The following is a 19,032-nucleotide window of genomic DNA, read 5'->3' as shown; positions in this document are numbered from 1 at the left end:
TCTCTTCTGCTTTTGCTACTGTTCCCAGCAGCTTCACAAGCAGGCACGCGGGGCAGGACAGCCAAATGTTGGTCGGCTTTTTCTGTTTAAGCACCATCTGGAAGTCGCTGCGAGACGCGATGCGCCCAGGGAGGTTCTGCAGAAAGGGACTGGAGAGAACGACACACCACGAGATCCCCTTTTCCCAGGAAGTAAATAGACGCTGCTCTGCAGCTGGCCAAAGCGCGGAGAGGAGGAGGTTCCCGCCGGGTCAAGCACAGGTAGGGCCGTGCACAAACAGCCCCGAGCTTTTTTGTGCAATTCAAAGCGCCACGCTGCCGCTCAGGTGGCTTTTGCTTGCGAGAGGCGCACGGGGCGGACTCCAGCGATGCCACCGAGGAGGCAGGTTGTGTATGGCAGCGGTTTCAGCCCGTGGTCCGTGGCATCCCTGGGGGATGTCAACTACTTTGAAGGGGCCCATGAAACATGAGGGTGGAAAGCAAGGTAATGCATGCTGCACAACTGTTCCCGCACGTGCAAATCCCAGAAATTGGGGAGAGGCTGGAAACCGCTGCCCTCTGGGCTAAGGAGAGGCGGTTTAATGTCCTGGGTGCTGCAGGGGTGCCAGGGGGGGCCTGAGCTTGAGCCCCAGCTCCGACGTGGTTGCCGCTGTGGCCTGGATTCAACTATTTCAAAGGGCACCAGCCAGTCAAATTGGGCCCCGAATTTAAATTTGTTAAAATAACTTTTTGCAAAACATTAGACTGAGAGAAATGTTTCCGCGGTTTTGTTTTTAAATTCCAAATGGGAAAGAGTTTATTTTTTCACTAGGAAACTTTCCCTCTAGGATTTGCAGCCCTGGCTGGGAGACAGGAGCTCTCGAGTTCCTTTCCCAAATGGAGGCGACCCCAGAGGTGACCCCGGGCCAGTCACGTCGTCGCCTCTCGCAGCCTTATTTACCCCCTTGGCAAAACGGAGGCTGCGAGGCGAGGCGTACGGCCGCAGAGCACCTGGGACCCCAGCGCTGCCGCCGAGGAGCTCGTCAGCACGACGATCCCGTCCTTCGCCCACGTGTCTCCTGGCCCTCCCACCCCACCACGGCCTGGGCTTAAATTCGGCCGAGTAGCGTGGTGCCACTCACATCATCTCAGGTAAATGTGAATTATGTTCCAGACAGGCTGGGTGAAAACCTGGGGCAACGGCCCGACAGCAGTTTTATTTCGCCGTGGCTGCGGTTAGGCACAGATGCCCTCTGCAGGAATAGCAAGCGCCCTTTCTGCACCCGCATGCTGCTCCCATGCTTTTGCTGTTAGATTACTACAGATCTGTAATGGAGGAGTGAATGCCTGTTATTACTTGTTTGTCTTTCATTATTTTATACTCTCCTAAAAAACAAAATATTTATAAAATTAAGGGGAAAAAAAGAAAAAAAAGCCATGAGAGCTCATCTGGTTTCAATCAGCTCAGCTCCCTGAAAATCAGTTTACCCCAGCTGAGAGTCTAAGTGCTGCTGTTTCTGCCCCCAGATGACAAGGTTGTCCCAAGTGTTTAATGCAAAAATGTGCAACAATGAAACGAGGGATCTGGTGAGCACATTAGATGAGGAATAAAAGTGGAAATCAGGGCATGCTGGGCTCCTTTTACTAGGACTGACTGAAACCAAAAAGCAAAATGTGGTACTTGGAAGTGCTTGCATCTTGCTCCCATTGCCGGGGCAGGGGAGGAGCGGAGCGGTTCATTCTAATTTTCAATGAAATACTATAATCTGAGGCCATTTTATTTTCTGTCCCTGTGTCCTGCCTTACAGCTGCGGAGCCATGGATTGCAGGGAAGCTCTCCTTGTTCTACATCATGGGAGGAGCAAGAATTCGGTCTTTTAGGATCAGGTGAAGGGTTAATGGGGGTCCCTTGCTTTCAGCTGAGATGTTAATATAAAGGCTTATCTACACATGAAAGCATTTTCTTATTAAGGTAAGTGCCACAGAACAGGGTAAAACAACTCCTCCCTCATGGCTCAGCCTCTGTACTACACAAGAACAAGGTACAGGTATCCTTGGATAACTCCCCTTCATCCTGAATACCTCTCCAGGCTGACAAAACTTGACCCATCACGAGGATGTCTGAATGCTCCCACACATGCTAGGCCGTGCCTGATCCAGCGAAGCACTCAAGGGGAGCTGACTGAAATCATGCGAGGTGTGCCTTTTCTTCCAAAAGCACTGTTAATGTGCGTATGGTTAATCACAGGAATAAATCTCTCACTGGCGTGGAGCCAAAACAAATAACAAAAGCATCAATCTCAATGGTTCCCTATGGGAATTCACCAGGGCTGAGGCTGATGTTCTCACCAAGCCAATGGGAAGTAATCCGCGTGATCGGTGCAGAAGTGCTTGGGGATTTCTGTTAGTTTTCCCCCCAAAAGGCTGTTATCTAGGTGGAACCGCAAAACTATCCGCCTGTGCCAGCTTGGGTGGAAAAACAGCCACCCAGATGCCAAACCAGCCCTGGCTTTTCCTTGCAGTTGAAGCTTCGAGTGAACAGTTCATCTGGTCTGTTTTTTCTCAGCGATGGCTGCAGGAGTCCCAGAGGGGGAAGAAGGGGAGGGAAAGCCCCGGTCCCCCTCTGAAGGTCTCTTTCAGGCACTTGGTCATATCAAGAATTAGATATTTAGAGAGGAACGTGCTTTCCACCGAGCCAGCCCTTAATCTCACTTTAAAACCAAGCACTTGACAAGAGCTGTCTATCTGCAGCGTGAAAGCTGCTCAGGCCGAAGCGATTTGCTGTTTCTGCAGGTCTGCGTTGTAGGTTTCCTTACACCCAGACCAGTGAGTAAATGCAGAGCCGGGCTCGCATGGGTCCTGCTAGCCCTGGATTCATCCCAGTGCCAATCCCCCAGCACAGGGCAGAGCAAGACCTGAGGCCCTACCACAACCAGCCCAGGCCCAGCAGGCAGAGGAGAAACCTTACACCTCAACCGCTGCTGAATCTGGAAGAGCTTTTACAGAGACAGTTCAGTGCATCTGGTGCAAGAGGGACTCTGAGGGCTCTCATTTTTTCCCTTGGCCTTTATTTTGTATGGACGAGACCAGGAAACGTATACGAAGGACATGCATGTCTGAGAGGGACAGACGGGTGGAAACGTTTCTGATGAAACTTCAGCGGGATTTTAGATACGGCCCCGCTTGGTGTCCTGTGTTTCAGCTGGACACTCTGGGTGATGAGGGCAGTTCGAAGAAGACCGTACAGTTATTTTCAAGAGATTTAATGATACTGTAGGACACCACCAAAAGCAGCCTGCACCTCTCCTCCCAGCGCTGTCTTCCACCCTTTGTACAGACCACGAGACATCTACCTAGGTCATTCAGCTTCAGAAAACCTTTTAAAAGTCTAGCCTTGCCTCCTCTGAGGACAGTGCCCATGTTAGCAAAGCCAGTAGTGGTAGGACTGCAAGTCTCCCCGAGGCAAGAAGCAACATGAGGGGGATCCCTGCTGTGAGGCCGGTGCCCTGACCGGGAATGGCTTCCCGTACACTGTGCAATCCGGCTTTCTGAGTGCTTTTGAGACATGGTTGTCTTCTTACTTCTCTCTCTGCCTCCAAGCCGTGTTCCCTGTTTGTACAGTCGTACCAGCAGCAGACATCCGGCACCAGACGGGCGCGAGGTGGATGCGCTTGCTGCTGGGGAAACTCTGCTCTGGCGTAGTAAGGCAGCGAGTCAGCCCGCTTCCTCCCATTAAGCGTTGTGTTAACCTTTCGCAGTGGGCTTATTTGCACCCACCCAAATTTCCATGCGCTTGCAGGGGCTAGATCAGCTCCTTGTGATTCATTTTAATCTGGCACAAAGAAGAAGCTGAATCCTGATGTAAAACACCCACATGCGCTCCCATTATATAATATGAATCTAAGAAGATTAAATTATTGGGTCTGAGGAAACACATGTACGTATGTATGTACACATTTATATACAGTCTGGGGGTTGATTAAGTGGAACTGAGGGCAAGGTCTCTCTTACACTGAACTTTAAAATGTTAGCACTCGAACACTGGGGCAAATAATGTCCATGCATAGGCACACATACATAAGAAGAGCTGCAGCGGCTGTATACTCTGTGTTTGACCATTCATAGTTACGTGCGTAGTGATCCCTTTTGCTGATGAAATCTGAGTCTTACTCAGCCCTGTACCTTTTCCAGGCAAAATAGCTCCACGGGGCAGCAGAGGAGCAAGCATCCTTCTGACGAAGATGGTGGCGCCTGGACCTGCTGGTCCAAGAACAGCATGGAGCAATGGGTGAAACAAAAACAGCCCCTGAACTAAGCCTTACCTGCCAGCTTAGGGCAAGAGACTTCTCATGGGATGGGAAAATGGAGGAGAGAGCAGTCACCAAAGCCACCGAGCAGGTGCCTGCACTGTGCCGGGCGCTGCACGTTCCTGAGAAGCCAGGGCGAGTGCGATCGGCTGGTTGATGGACACAATCAGGGCTTCAGCTGAATTTGGTGATGCCCAAGCCTTTTGCCCAAAGATGAATCTTATTTTCTAGCAATTTAATGTCAGGAGGATAACACAGGAAATGTGCTTCACCTATGACTGCCCACAAGCCTCTCACATTTTCAGGCAGTAAATGGATTCACCTCCTTCTCTTACTCTGCCTTGCCATTATTGATTCTCATTGTTTTGCTAAATATAGCTCAGCTTTGTGTAGCTTCTCGTTCTATTTTTTTCCAGCTAAAGGTCCTACGGACAAAAGGTTTTCTGTGGATCAGGGCTGGGCATCTACTGTCAATTTTATAGGCTGTGGGCTTGTATAAGACCTCCCTCCCCCGCTGCAGAAATGGGAAGGGAGACCAGTGAATTCTTGGCTGCAACGAACTTTTTAGTTAATCCCAAATCAGCAAATACAAGGACTGATTTGTCCAGGAGCCTGGCCTGCAGATCCCCAATGTGTCCTTCCTTCCAGTTAAGTATCTCTGCATGTTTGCCCTGTCCTTTCGCTTGCCTGCGCGGCTGCTGCGGGCTGCTGTCAGGGCAGGGCACAGATTCCCTGCACACCTGGCCCCATCCAGCCCAGCCACTCTTACAGCTGCCGAAAACTCGGGACTTTCGGCGGGTCGTGCAGTGCACTCTGATTTATCTCCCCAGCAGGCCCTGTCTGCCGGGGGCCTCCAGCTGCATGTTGTCGTAAGCAGCATAAACGGAGTTTGGAGTCCCGCAGAGGAGACGGGGTCCCCTGTGCTGGCTGCCTGTGGCCAGGGGCCCTGGGGACGTGCGGGGCCTGTGGGTGCTGCGCCCCCTGCACCCTGGGGGTCCGAGCCAGACTAAAAGAAAAAAAAACGCAGCACGAGAAAAAATTTCTCCCTTCCCCCCACGAGGGATCCGGGCTCGCTAAAGGCAAGAGCCAACGGCGACCAGCGGGGTCGGAGGAAGCCCGGCCCACGCGCGGCTGCCGCCCCCTCCCCAGCACCGTGTCCGGCCAGCAGCGCCGCGAGGTGAGGGGTGACGGGGGGGGCGCCACCGCCCGCGCCCGCCGCATCGCATCGCGACGTGACGTGACGTGACTGCCAGTCGCGACCTGCCGCGGCGGCGCCGGGGCCACGCGGGCTCCCGCCACGGGCGGCGCGCGCCGAGGCCATTCATGAATTTGGTGACGTCATGCGGGGGAGGGCGGGCGCGCGGGCCCGGCCCCGCCCCCGGGGCTATATAAGGGGGCGCGGCGGCGCCTGGCGGGGCTCAGACGGGAGGCGGCGGCGGCGGGCGGCGCCGGGTCGCTCGGTTCCTCGGCCGTTCCGGTGGGTGCCGGTGTTGTGGGTCGGTCGCCCCGCTCCCGGAGCAGCGCCTCGGTGCCGTGCCCTTCCCGCCTCCCCACCCCCCCCCCCGAGGGCGCGGGCAGCCTCTCCGCCGGGACTTCATGTCTGTGCTCTGCCCCCTGCCCTGGTGAGTGGGCGCCCCCCGACGGGGCGGGCGAGCGGGGGGCGGCCGCGCTGGCCGGGGCTCTGCAGCGGGGCGGGGAGCCGGGCTGGGCGCTGCCGCGGTGCCGTGCAGCCCGCGTCGGTGCGGCCGGTCTCCCCGGGCCGCTTCCGAAAATCCTCTCGGCGCTGGCGTGCGCCGAGTGCGAAGGTAACGCAGCGGCGGGGGCTGCGCTGCCCGCGTGCGCCGTCGTCGGAGCGGTGTAAAACAGGCTTGTATCCGCGGTGGGGCATGTTTGTGCGCACCGCAAGTCAACTCGTGTTTCTCGCTGAGGTGTGAGTTAAGTAATAGCGGCATAATCTGAGATAGAGGAACTATGGACTGTGGGAATTCACTTCACTTTCTCGAACTGTTGAGCTGGAAATTACATTATGACTATAAAAGCAGACCTGGAGTTGGCACAGTTCACTCCACTGGCGTGGAAGTCCCTGATGTTGTAAAACAAGTCAGCAGGAGCTAAAGCATGCTGGCTTTAAAAAAAAAAAAAGCAGCAAAAAACCTCCAACGCTTGCACTTATTTACTGTGTGGTTTTTTCCTCTGCCCCTTTGGGGGCAGAGCTGTAGGAAGTGGAGTGAAAACTGAATAGCTGCTGTTAAAAATCTCACAAGGTATTCTTGAGCTATGTTCTTGGAGAGAAATGGGGAGAGTTGTTCCTAGGGTGCTGGAGAGCTAGTGCCAGTTTACTTGGTACTGAGTTCTTCCTCTCCCTTCCAAAGGGGGCAGGAAGGAAGGGACCAGAAATAGGCTGGTGACAACCTCTTCTGCCTGCTTTAGTTTCTTGATGCTACTTACATTTTGCTCAGCCCTTTTGGAGCCCTCAGATAATTTGAATGCTGTCTTTTGTTTCTAGCTCTGATTATCTGAGATCAGCTGAAATGACTGAAGTGATGATGAACACCCCAACTATGGATGAGATTGGGCTAAGCCCCCGCAAGGATGGCCTGTCATATCAGGTAAGTGCTCTGCTGGCTGCTTAGGCAGTAATCCCCTATGGAATTGCCTGGGCTGGACTGCAAGCTCAGTCTAATGTACCTTTCCATAGCCTGGCCTAATAGCAGGTCTTGCTGCAGTGAGAACTAGTCAACAGACTGGAATGCTTGCTTGGCAGGAGCAATTTGTCTAAAATACCGCTTGGTATCAGGCTGGATTGGCAAAAGACTTTATTGTTTCTGAAGTGATGAAGCTCCCACTCATTTAGCATTCTTGGTGGCTCAGCGGGAGATGGGAAGATCTGCTAAAGCAGGATTTGCACCAGTCACGAGAGTGAAAGGATTCTGGGCTCTATTTGTAGTGTGGCATACAGATGATCTGCCTAGAGCAGATGGGAGCTGTTTATATGGCATGTAGATCTTTTGAGCTATTTCTTTGTTTTCCTGACTGCTGGGCTTATCTGAGTGGGTTAATGGTCTTCCATAATGTGAGGTAAGGCCAGAGACAGCCTTTAGCAAGCCTTGAGATGTCACAGGAGATACTGATATCTGAAGGCAGGAGCTGCATTCATTTTGAAAGTTGTGGACAGCGTAATTAACTCTTAACCTCTAGATCAGTGACTGGAGTTAGGAGATGGTTTTAGAAGCTGCCTTTAGTCTTGCTGCTTTCAGTCTCTTTTATTTTCTGGCTTATAGTTAATCACAGGATGAGTGTGTGCATCATGGACTATTAGATATGTTTTCCTGACTCTTCTAGGAGACTTGTTGATGAGATTTAACATAGGAGTTGAGTGCATGTAGATGACTTGCCTCTGGTCACTGCACAGAGTGAGTCTTAACGGTAGGTCTTGATGCAGAGCTCTTCCCTTGCAGATGTTACACAACCTTCACAGGGCAGTAGCTGTAAGTGTGCATTCAAATTAGGTGTGCTGTTGTATGCTTGCATATTCAAGTCTGAAAAATGAGCTGCAAGTCTATAACAGTGCACTGAAGCATGAAATCAACTGAACTTTGAGCTGCAACTCAGGCAGCTAGCATAAGCCAGTGCTGCAGGGAAGAAAAGGGGATGCATAACTTTTTTTGGGTCAGAATTCTGGATCTGGATCATGCAAGTTGTTTGGTTTATTGCCTGTGTATGTAGGAATAGCTGTGCTGCTTTAGTGCTCTAGTTAAAGGAAAGCATATGGCATTGCTCTTTTCTCCCATAGAGGGAGTGTGCAACAGTGAGAATGGTCATTAAACCTGAAATGATCAGACCAGCCCCCACACACTGGATGTTCAAACAGTTGTGCTAATGGGTCACCATATGAAGAAGCTTAACCCAGTCAGGTCAAATGCTTCTTTTTACTTCTCTAAATTTTCCAGTTCTGAATAGCAAGTCAGAATCTAGGTGCCCTGCTTCCTCTAACTATTGCCTCAGCAAGGTTTTTCCCCCTAGTGCTAATGACCTTGATAAATCTATTTGGGTGAACTGGGGAACAGGCCTGTTCAGTTGTTAGTGGATCATCTGAACCTGAAGGTGTGAGAGTCATAAATTCTGACGACTCATGCCTATGCAGGGCTTATGCGCCTTGGATCTCTTCTCTTTAGTGGTCTAGTCATAGATTGCTTTTTTCAAAGATCTGCAAGATCTGTTAACAGTGTGTCTCCCAGCAGTCTGCTGTGTTGCAAGCCAAATTGTTGGCGAAAGGCTGCTTTTGGTGATCGTGCAGAGAAGTCACTGTCTGGATTGAGGGCCAGAAATAGAAGATCCTGATAAGATACTAGCCATGTGTGGGCTGTGTATGAGGTCTGCTGCTAAGTCAGGTTAGTGTAAAGAGGATTGGAGAGCAGGCTGCAGCCTTCCTCTAATTGCTAGGCTGAAAATGTTGCAGCATAAATGAAGGTAAGTTGAAAGCATCCTTAAACAGTTGAAAATTCAAGTTAAAACAGCAAGGACAAATCAAATGCAAATGTCACCATGAATTCCTTGTTCTACCTCAGACTTTGGCACTTTTTACTCCATCCTGCTGGTGGAGAGACTGTTTGGTACATGGAAAATTGTATGATAGTCTGAGTGCTGTAGTGCAATAACTTAAAGCCAGACAGGGCTAATGGAGCATGACTGCTCCTATACTGTGAGACTTGTTCTAAGCTATGTCTTCCTCCACTGATCTGCAGAGTTGGGCTCCCAAGGTGCAAGTGTAATAGCAGTTGGCTACAGGAGGCAAGAGCTTAGGGCCTGGGTTGGGAGAGGCAGGCTTCTAATTTCAAATGTTTCTCTTGTTCCAGCAGCAGAACTTGGATTTCTCTTCCTGTAGAGACGACCTTAAACTGGAGTTCAAAATGTCATCATTTGGGTTGTGTAGAGCAGGGACTGCCTGGGGATTGGTCCCTCAGGTCCTGGCAGTGAGATGTGTGTTGGCTTCTTCTACCATATTCAGATGTGAAACTGCCTGGATCAGATGAGATGGTACAGCAGCTCTGGTAGAATTGTGAAGAAAATCAGTATCTGCTGCAGACAAGCTTGTTGTACAGACAGTACTGCCTTAAAGTATTTTGGCTTTTATCGGGAGGTAAACTGAAGATACAAATAAATTGTACTGAGTGTAAAACTTCAGCAGTTTGATTCCCCTGCCCTGTGGAGTTCACTGAACTTCAGGGTTCCTGTCTGTCTCTGGTGACTTTCTGTGGGAACTCGACATGTTCGTCCTTCTGCCTCCTCCACCACCTTACCCCTGCACTCACTTGTCTGCTGTCTTGCACTAGTGCCTGTTTGTCTAGACATTAACTGAATTGTCTGGCACTAACTGCACCCTGCTAGTCAAGCTTCCTGGCCTTCAGTGGGCTGAACATCACTGCTTTTAAAGCAATGATGTGAAAACTCAAATTGCAGAAGTTGTGTATCTGTGGTAACTGGGTTGACCATGTAGGCCTAGTAATTTATAGGCAGTTTCATTTACAAAAAGGCTGTGTGTATGCTGTTGTCTCTGTGCAGAAATGTGTCCAGCTGATGTGTAAAGGCTTGCAAGCTAACGTGCTAACTTCAGAACATTTCTGTGTAAAACAGTTTTTGTTACTGTGTTTGTGATGTAAAGCTGTGCTCTCAGCCCCTTAAAGATGGTTCTGCCAATAGATTTAAAGGGCCTGAGCAGAAGTGAATGGTGAAATCAGGGCATGAGTCTCTCAGAACAGGGAGGCATAGACAAAACAGAAGATGCAGCTGAAAAGATGATGTCATGCTGGGTCTTGTGCCTGCAGTGAAGAGCTATTTCTGGATCTTTAATAGATGTCCCATAATTCCCATGGGACTACTAAACAAAAACTCGTTGAAATGCAGCTGATGGCTCAAGATGCCCCTGCTACAAGCAGATGTGCCTATGGAGGGCTTTGCTCGCTTCCTGTCTGGCAGCTCTCTGCCAGCTGGGCCTTTTCACTGCCCATTGGAGCTAATGTACCATTTGCTTTCCTCCAGCCCCTAGATATGCCCATCCTCTGAAAGGCCTAATCAACCCTCTGCCAGCTTGTCCTCTAATGCCATTTCACAGCAGCACAAATGATGCTCCTGAAATTAGCTTTGTTCGAGACTGAATTAATCATTTAACAGAGCTGTTGTCAAAACAGTGTCTTGACCTGAATCCTGCCTTGTTTCTTGGAAGTGGAGCTGGGTCTGAGCATAACTGAAAACACTTTGTTGCCCAAAGTGTTTATTTTGAGCAAACTGTGTATCCTGAGCTGAGTGTGCTGCATGCCTGCAGACCGGCTGTCCAGCTGATGGGTTGGCTTGCTGATCCTGCAGGACCTCAGGCTCCCTTTTAAGAGAAATTGGCATGCAGAGTCGGAGCTTGTCTCATACCATCGGCTGGGTTTGGTTGTCATGGGGAGTTTGAGCTCTTTTAAGTCACGATTGCATCATGCTGGGATCTGTCTAGGTTAATCACAGCCACAGCTAGCTGTGAATCACGTCAGACAGACCAAATCTAGGTAATAGCTGTAATGCTTGAGTCCGCGTCTATGGCAAAAGCTTGGGTTTTCCATTTTGTTGGGGAAACCAGTTGCTGTGAGCGTGACAGCTCTGTGGAGGTTGGGGTGGCTGGTGAAGTGCTGCCCTGGTGTGCAAGAGCTGCTGATGTCTGGTGTGAGTGCAGAGCACCTCCCTGACACTCAGCTCTGCATCCTGACTAGGGAAACTGAAACCAGCAGCATCAGGGACGCCTGTGAGAGCCTGTAGCTCAGAGACCAGCCTGTTACTGACCCAGGGTCTAATGGGAAAAGGTGGAAATTGAGCTTCCTCTCTATAGTTGTCTTGTTTGATTGTAAGATGCTTCATGTTGGTGCAGGCCTGACTTGTATGATGTGCTTGGTACTGCCTGAAGGTCTTGTGACTGGGCTGCAATAATGGCTTGTGATGCCAAGTGAGTTCAGGATAACTTCACCTATTTGTCTTCCATGGTACATAGCGCAGCCAGTGCATGGTTACTAGAAAGATGTGCCATTAGCCTTAATTTTTTTAGCCTGAGCCAATGAGTATTCCATGGTCTTAAAACTTAAAATTAATTCAGAATTGAGAAAAGGAATAAACAGCCAAAGCAAATTGTTCAGTGCTATGCAAAAGTGTTCCACTGAAATTCAGGCTGAAGAGAGCAGCTAATCATCATGTTTTTTCCTCCTTAGTCAATGCCTTGTTACTCTGATGGAAAATTGTGATAGTCTATAAAGTTTACCTGCCACTGACCCCAAGATAGGGCAAACTGACTGTGGAGTTTTCATAGTTCATAAATTTGACTAAATGGACATACTAAATGGAGCTCGGTTGCAAGTCATGACAACTATAAAAGCAAAACTTTGCAGGACTGTTTCTTGTAGCTGGAAAACTTCTCCAAAAAGGTGACTGAGGAGACTTAAATATTTCCTGGATTAAGCTTGCCTTATTTCTCTATGGCAGTGAAGTTTTATACTGAACCTAAATTCAGATCTCTGATTTTGAATATTGACTTGATACTGCTGAAGAGGCATAAAACTTAGCTTTTTTTAGTATTGGAAGGGTGAGCACTTACATTGTGTTTACAGTATGGGTTTACACTGTATCTAAAGTGATAAGCCCCTCAATGCAGACCTTTAGTCTTGTATTAGTATTACCATAATGAAGGAAAGTTTTTCCCAAAAGTAATAACTTCCCTAATTTGGAAAGATCTTACCTTATTCTCTCTGAAAACAGTTTTCAGGCCCCTGTTGGGTGGGTGGGAGACAAAGTTTTAACTATTGATATTGCTATGGAGTGCACATGTGGAAGTTGTTTTGAATTTACAGGTGTCACTTGGATTATGGTAGCTCTGTAGCTAATCCTTTTAATTGTCTGAGATATCCTGCTTTTGGTGTTTCTCTGTTCCTAGGAATACTGAGAGAGGGTATGAGTCTCCCCAAGGCAATGAAAACTTTCCATTCTTGTTGCCAAGACTTCATTCAAGGATAGTAGGGCTAGGTCATCCAAAACAGAGGCAGACATGATCTTCCTAAAGTCTAAGGCTTTCATCTCAAGTATTGCTTTTCAGTGCTCTTTCCAGCTGAAAGGCAAGAATGGCAAGGAGGGGGTTAACTTGTGTCATCTGAAGCAGTCCATGGAGATAGCAGTTCTCAAAAGACAGTCTGGAGAGGCCTCTAAAAACCGCTCTTGCTGCAAGTGTGAGAGGCTGCTGTATTTTATAGTTTAAGAAGCAACATACACTTCCTCTGTGGGCTTTAAAGATGTCACTGTAGGCTAGAAATCGGGGCTCAGCTACAGAATTATGGCTTTGCAGAAGCAATTGCTGTCCCTCCCCTTGCATTGACTGGGGGAGGGTAGGGGGGATTTCTCTGGTTTCTAAATTTGATCTTAGCTATCCTCCACCAACAACCAGTTGGTTGTTTGTCCCCCATCAGGTGACCAAATCAGCCAGCAGTAGGCATCTGTTTCACTGTGTGCAAGGTGGCTTGCTCTGATAGATGGGGGAGAGGTTAGCCCCTCACTGCTGTGCTCTTCAGGTGGTGGTGGGATGCGAAGTCTTCATCTCGCACATGAGCTGAGTAATGCAAGCAGGAAAGCTTGTCAGAGGCTTTGCTAGGAGGCTTTGCTAGACAAGCTGTCACTGCTGCTGTGTGAAGGGGTACACAGCTCTGGGTCAGACCTGAGCCTGCTGTACTCCCGGGGGGAAACTTGCTTCAAGTTCCTTAAGCCTTTTCTTCCCATTACCTAAATCTGTAAGGGGCACAGATTAGATGTATGGTACCATCAAATGCAGCCTGGCACTTCTGGTGCGGGACAATGAACCGCTGGTGCTTACTTATCTGTATAAAAGAGCCTGGCAACTTGGCTTATTCTGAGCCACTGGGGAGACTGATTGGGGTAACTCTTCTACCCTTTTGCCTGAGTGTGCAAATGAAGTCTTAATTTAAAAACCTTTTCCTTTCAGTCCCTGTACTTGGCCTGCTGTGTTGCCTGACTTGTCACATGCTAGGAAATCTGCCTTTGTATATTTTTTCCATTGACTGTCCACACCCCTTGAAAGTGCAGTTGCAACATCTCACTTCATGCTGCCTCTACGATTAAAAAGCATGACTTAGTGGAAAAAATCTTGACCTTCTTGGGTTCAGCCTGTCCTGCAGCTGTTTGAGATAAGATTGTGCTAGCTTTTTATTAAAAAAGCTGCACACCACATTTTGGGGATACTTGTTTGTAAGGAAATGACTACTAAATTTCTGGAAAAAACTCTGGCAGGCTATTTTCAAAGAAATTGCTCCAATTTGACCTAATGTGCTTAAAATGATAGCAGCCAAAGGTTAGTTTAATTATTATACTGCTATTTTTCTTGCACAGGAGGCTATTTTCATGACATTATCAGCTTATATAACCTCCTGAACCGCACTACTTTTTCCATTGCAACCTTCTAAACAATGTAATGTCAAGGGTATTTTTTTCCTATCCTGAGTTTAGATAATGAGTTGATGCTTAAGAGCCATTGACTGTACTTCCAGTAATGTACAGGGTGTCTGAAACTGCCTTTGTTTGGTCAAGCAGAAGCCACAAAGCTCTAAAACAGTCTTGTGTTGGGAGCAACTAATAGCAAGTAGCTCATATGCAATGCTCATGTTAATGTGGCCATGTTCAAAGACCTTGCTCACACTTGTGCACCTGAAACGCCTGCGTGTGGTGGGTGCAGCTGTGGCAACTGGACTCATGTACCACTGTCCCTGGTGTACCAGATGGGGCTACTGGTGTGCAAAGTCATGGCATGTTGTGCACTGCCTGCACATTGAGTCACTTTTCTGAGTATCTCTTCCTAAAGTTACCTTTCCTGGCTTTGCCTTACATAGCAGCCCAGTAGCTTTCTCAAGTTACTTACCTAGCAGCTGATTAGTGTTTAGTCTCCTCCAGGCTTTGAACTCAAGGGAGGAATGTGGCTAAATACTAAAAGTCTATATGACTATTGAAAAGGAGCTAATGGTGTGGTTAATAGATGCTAGACTGAAGAACAAGTTGGCTGAACTCCATTCTGCTTTGGGGTTTGGGCCAGCCTTTCCCAAGGTGGGTGGGCACCTGCATGATTGGCATGAGGAGCGTGATGCTTTGTGGTTAATGCTCACAGCTCATGGACAGGGATCTTGCTTTTGCAGCTGGCACCTCAAAGGTCAAAACAGATCAGATTTGCTCTCAAGCTGAGGTACCCAAGAGCGTTGTGCTCATCTGAGGCTGACAGTGCTGTTTTCCTGCAAGGGCACTCCTGGGGCCTACCTAAATATGGTTGCTTTTCAGAGAAAAGTGCAAGTTACCTGACTTCTGGCCTCACCTACAGACTTGAGGGGGAACTGCTTTGTTATTTGTCATTTGCCTTTTAGGGTGTTTTAATGCAACTGTAGTATGAAATTGGCATTCTAACAGATAAAAATGTTTGAAATAAACAGGTGGTAACTGATTAATACTCTGGTTACCAGCTGGGTGGTCCAATGTGGCAACTGGTTCTTGTCAACCAGCAGTTCTGCTCTGGGTGAATTGGGATTTGAAACTCTACCTCTATGTAAGGCATTTTTTTGCAAGCAATAGCAAACTTTTCTGTTCAGACCGACTTACTCATGCAAACCTGCTGTTAACACTCCAGTGCAATGGCAGTTCTTCCTTTGCTCATGCCTTTGCTTCAGTAGCTGGTAGGATCAGAGTGCAGCCCAGTGGCACTGCCAATGAGTATAGGCCCTGGTCTGCTGTAGTGCATGTGCACCCCTGTGGCAAGCTACAGATGGAAAGGAAGGAGGCAGAAAGTACTGCTTAGTGCACTTTGGGGGGGGGGGGGGGGAAGGAGGGCCAAAGATGAGCAGATCCTCATTCCTTTCACCAGGGTATGTTGCCTGGCTATGCCACAGCCCTAAGAAAAAAGACAGTGGGACCAGTCTCCAACACTTCCACAAAATAGCAATGTAAGTCAGCAGGAGGACACTCAATGTCCAGTAATTGTAGCACATAGAATGTTGCCAAGATTATCTTTAAAATGCAGTTGAATTTTTGTCTTGTACTGTTGCCCTGGGTTGATACCAGCCCTGGGCCCTTGACACAAGACTCTGGGTAGCTATAACTGTGTTGCCACATACCTCCTTTCCCTTCTAGCGGCAGAGCCTGGAGCACAAGTCTGTTCTCATGTGTAGTTTGACCAGAAGCAGGAAATGAGATCTTAGATTCTCAGATCAAGATAGCTTAGCTTAGTTTGCAAACTCATGAGCATTAATGCAAAAGTGGTAGTGGTGGGAGGTGTGGCTTTTAGATAAATATCCAAAGGACAGATGTGTATGTGAGCACTATCCAAGCAAGTGTATACTTTGGAAGCCTATCGGGCAGTGCTTATTTCAAGTACTTAGATCAGAGGTGCTTATTTACAAGTTTTAGGAGTCTCCCCATCACCCAGTGGTTTACTTTGTGTCCAGACTAGTCTGTCCTAGAGTCCTAAAACTCTTAAGTTGGGTTTTGGCAGGTGTAAGACTGCTTGAAAGCAGCTCCTCTCATGGACTGTTTCTTGGCTTTTTCAGATTTTCCCTGATCCCTCGGACTTTGACTGTTACTGTAAGCTGAAGGACCGTCTGCCCTCAATTGTGGTGGAGCCGACGGAGGGCGATGTGGAGAGTGGTGAGCTGAGATGGCCGCCTGAAGAGTTCCTTGTGCAGGAGGAGGAAGAGGAGGAAGAAAGTTGTGAAGATGCAAAGAAGGACAACAAGGAGCAATAAATGTCATCTGAGGAAAGGCAAGGGACTGCACCCTTCTGAAGGAAGAGCCACACTTCTTTTGAAAGTCTTTTTTTAAAAAAGACAAGTTCAATTTTGCACCTGCAAGATCTTAGTTTTTTTTGTATTCTCTGTATCGAGAACTGAAGCCCTCGATGTGACAGAATCACCAGACCTTCTGAGGAAGGAAGGAAGTAACGCAGAGAAATGTTTGCTGTTCTCGAGATCACTATCTGATTTTTTCCGAGGCTGAGGCAGCAGAGAAATTCCAAGTGCATGGCGGAGGGCGAGCACAAGGAACGCTTGAAGGGGGAGCTTGGGGAGGGGGAATAAAGAAAAGTAAAACGCAGCAGTGTTCAGCCAAGAACTTCCTCTGGCTAAAAGCATGAGAATAGAGTTGTCATCTCTCAGATTTGCCTTTCTTAAAGCTTCCATTTTGTGTGTTTGGGGGTAGAAGGGTGTCTGTAGTGAAGTATCACTAAATGCTCTACTGACGAGGGGCCTGTAGTTTTTCCCCAGTCCAGCACCTCCTAGAGTAATGTGAGCATCTGTAGGAGTAGTGGGTTTCTTGCTCTTGCTGTTGAGCCTGTTCCAGCCACTTTCCCAAAGCTGTTTTCTCCCCTCTATTTGCCTTTAGACTCTTCAATGCTAAACAGCTGTATTTGCAGGATAATGTTAGGCTGCTGCTTGTCATCTATACTGCAAGGCCCTAGTTTATCTTGCAGGTGGTTAGCATGAGGTAATGTGAATCTGATGTAAAGACTTGTCTGCAGCAAGAGCTAGTGTAGATTTAAACACCTTGGATTTTTCTCTCCTATTTGCTGAGGCTACTGTGATAAGTCTCATCTTGCTACAGTGCCCAAAGCCAACTGTATCTGGAGGGTGGGCTTACACCTACCTCCCCTGATGTCTTTGAGGCTGTATGGTTTCATGTCTCAAACTTGCTGGTCACCAGGCTTGTGAGGACTGGGATGGGGGATCTTCAGCTTTGTGTGCTGCGGGGCCTCCTCAAAGCCTTGGCAGTGCAGGACAGGCCTGACTGCTCCCATGTGGGGTGTGCAGAATGGGGAAATGCTGCCAAACCTGAGGGGGAAGGTAACCCAAAGGAGAAACGCCAGATCTAGCAAGGATCATGAGTGGGAGAGGGGGGTTTTGCAGGAGAGGTCTATTCAGAAAGTATTGTACTGAGTGTCCTAGACAGGAAATGCTTCTGGCTTGTAACAAGGGTGAGGCATGCATGGGTGTTTAATGAAGTGCAGACAGGTTTGTGATGTGTGGTTATATCCTTTTCACCTTATCCTGTTCCAAGGAGAAGTAATCTGTCTCTGTTTGGGGAGGAGGGAGGTCTGCTGCAGGACAGGCTAACCCTCTGCTTTCCTGGGAAGTGGTGATCTAGCAGCTTCAGGGACCAGCTTGGGAGCCAGTTGGTCTTGGAATAGGATGAGAATAGTTACCACCTAAACCAAATCTGGGGTCATGGAAGAGAAAAAAAAATGTCAAGGCCTTAACCAAACTTTCATAATAATCCCAATGCCACCCCCCTTCGCTTATAACTGGTTCCATTTTTAAAATCTATTTGGACATGTGTGTATTTGTATTTTTAATACCTCATGAGTAGTTAAACGCTGGTGGGGGTTGAGAATTGCTTTTAACATATTGGCAGGATTGTTTTAGTCTTGTCTTGCTTGTGTATAAACATAATGGCAATAACTTATCAGCTCTGCATAACTGTTTCAGACAGATGAGATTGGAGACTAGTTAGCACAAAGCAGGAGAAATTGTGTCCTGACACTGCAGCTGGTCTCTTCCTATTCTGGCAACCCAGAACCAGTTACACATGCTCCCTGCCAGTCTTGGGGGACGGTTTATCACCAAATGGTCATGATGTAGTGATACCATTTTCTATGAACAATGGATTCAGCTGTTGTATCTGTAACACTTGTTCTAGTCTTGCTGTCTTACTGGAATGAGCTTGTACCCTGCATACCAGCCAATCGTCTTATTTTTAAGTGTTACTCTATTGGTCTCCGGTCTGTACCACCAAGTTCAAAGCTGTATATCAAAGATACTACCATGTGGGCAGCAATGAAATGGCAATCCTTGGACTTCAGACCTGCTGTCTGCCCTAAAGACTTGCATATTTCTGTCTGCATCCTTTTTTGGAAGTATTGTGTATATTTCTATTTGTTGTTGAACGTATCTAAAGAACAAAGCACTCCAGTAAAACTCCTCCTGTTGTATGATATACATTCTATATTTCTGTAATTCTTTTTTGAGCCTCAGGGAGAAGCTAGCATTTTTTTCAAACTACATTTTTGTCACTGTGACAGTTGTAAATAAAGTTTGAAAATGCTTTCCAAACATACTGACTTTGTGTTCTTGCTGCCAAAGGGGGTTGGATGGTCCTTATGCTTTGAGTATAAGGTGCTGGCTTGCAAGGCTAATGCAAATATCTTAAAGTACTCATGTCTGTCAGTTGAGGCTGTTCTGTGAACCTAGGGACCTTTGTGCTTCATGTGGCTTAATTCAAAGCATGCATATATGGGACTTGTGTGCCTGAATCCATTTGGAGTGAGGGGCAGTGTCTCTGCTGCTTTGCATCTTCCTGCAGCTGCTTTTTGCTGTGCTTATGATCTTGAACATCTACCCCTTAGCTAACCTTGCAGAGCATGAAATCATGGAGAGCTGAGGCAATTCTTGGTTGTTCTTGGTAGTAAAATGGTACTCGTGCATTTTCTTACCTTGCCCTGAGCAACAAGTATGAAAATAAGTCTTGCTATGCTGTCTGCTTTTAGGGCCTCAGCCAAGCTGCATGAGATTGCCTACTTCAGCCATTTAAGGTCTAAAGGTGAACTCTTCAGTAGTCATTAGTGCCTTGTAGCACACCTGTGGTTGTAGGCTACAGTTTGCAGTGCTATCAGAGGGAGGCCTGGAGGAAACTTT

At 48.0% G+C, this 19,032-nt stretch overlaps 1 protein-coding gene across 1 annotated transcript; it reads left to right on the top strand.

Moving 5' to 3' along the window:
- The first annotated feature begins 5,768 nt into the window (after positions 1-5,768).
- On the top strand, positions 5,769-18,452 carry LBH (LBH regulator of WNT signaling pathway). Its single transcript, XM_067292961.1, has 3 exons — positions 5,769-5,907; positions 6,792-6,894; positions 15,898-18,452. Exons 1-3 carry the CDS (start codon positions 5,882-5,884, stop codon positions 16,090-16,092), a joined length of 324 nt encoding a protein of 107 aa, XP_067149062.1. The 5' UTR covers positions 5,769-5,881; the 3' UTR covers positions 16,093-18,452.
- The last annotated feature ends 580 nt before the right edge of the window (positions 18,453-19,032 follow it).

Source organism: Apteryx mantelli, chromosome 3, assembly GCF_036417845.1.
Source record: "Apteryx mantelli isolate bAptMan1 chromosome 3, bAptMan1.hap1, whole genome shotgun sequence".
NCBI lineage: Eukaryota > Metazoa > Chordata > Aves > Apterygiformes > Apterygidae > Apteryx > Apteryx mantelli.
This window is presented reverse-complemented; position numbering and strand designations above follow the sequence as displayed.

Excerpts from the sequence above, each read along its gene's own strand:
- LBH (XM_067292961.1), top strand. The coding sequence starts at position 5,882 with ATGTCTGTGCTCTGCCCCCTGCCCTG. Across the intron at positions 5,908-6,791 it reads GTGCTCTGCCCCCTGCCCTG|CTCTGATTATCTGAGATCAG; the intron begins GTGAGTGGGCGC and ends TTTTGTTTCTAG. Across the intron at positions 6,895-15,897 it reads AGGATGGCCTGTCATATCAG|ATTTTCCCTGATCCCTCGGA; the intron begins GTAAGTGCTCTG and ends TGGCTTTTTCAG.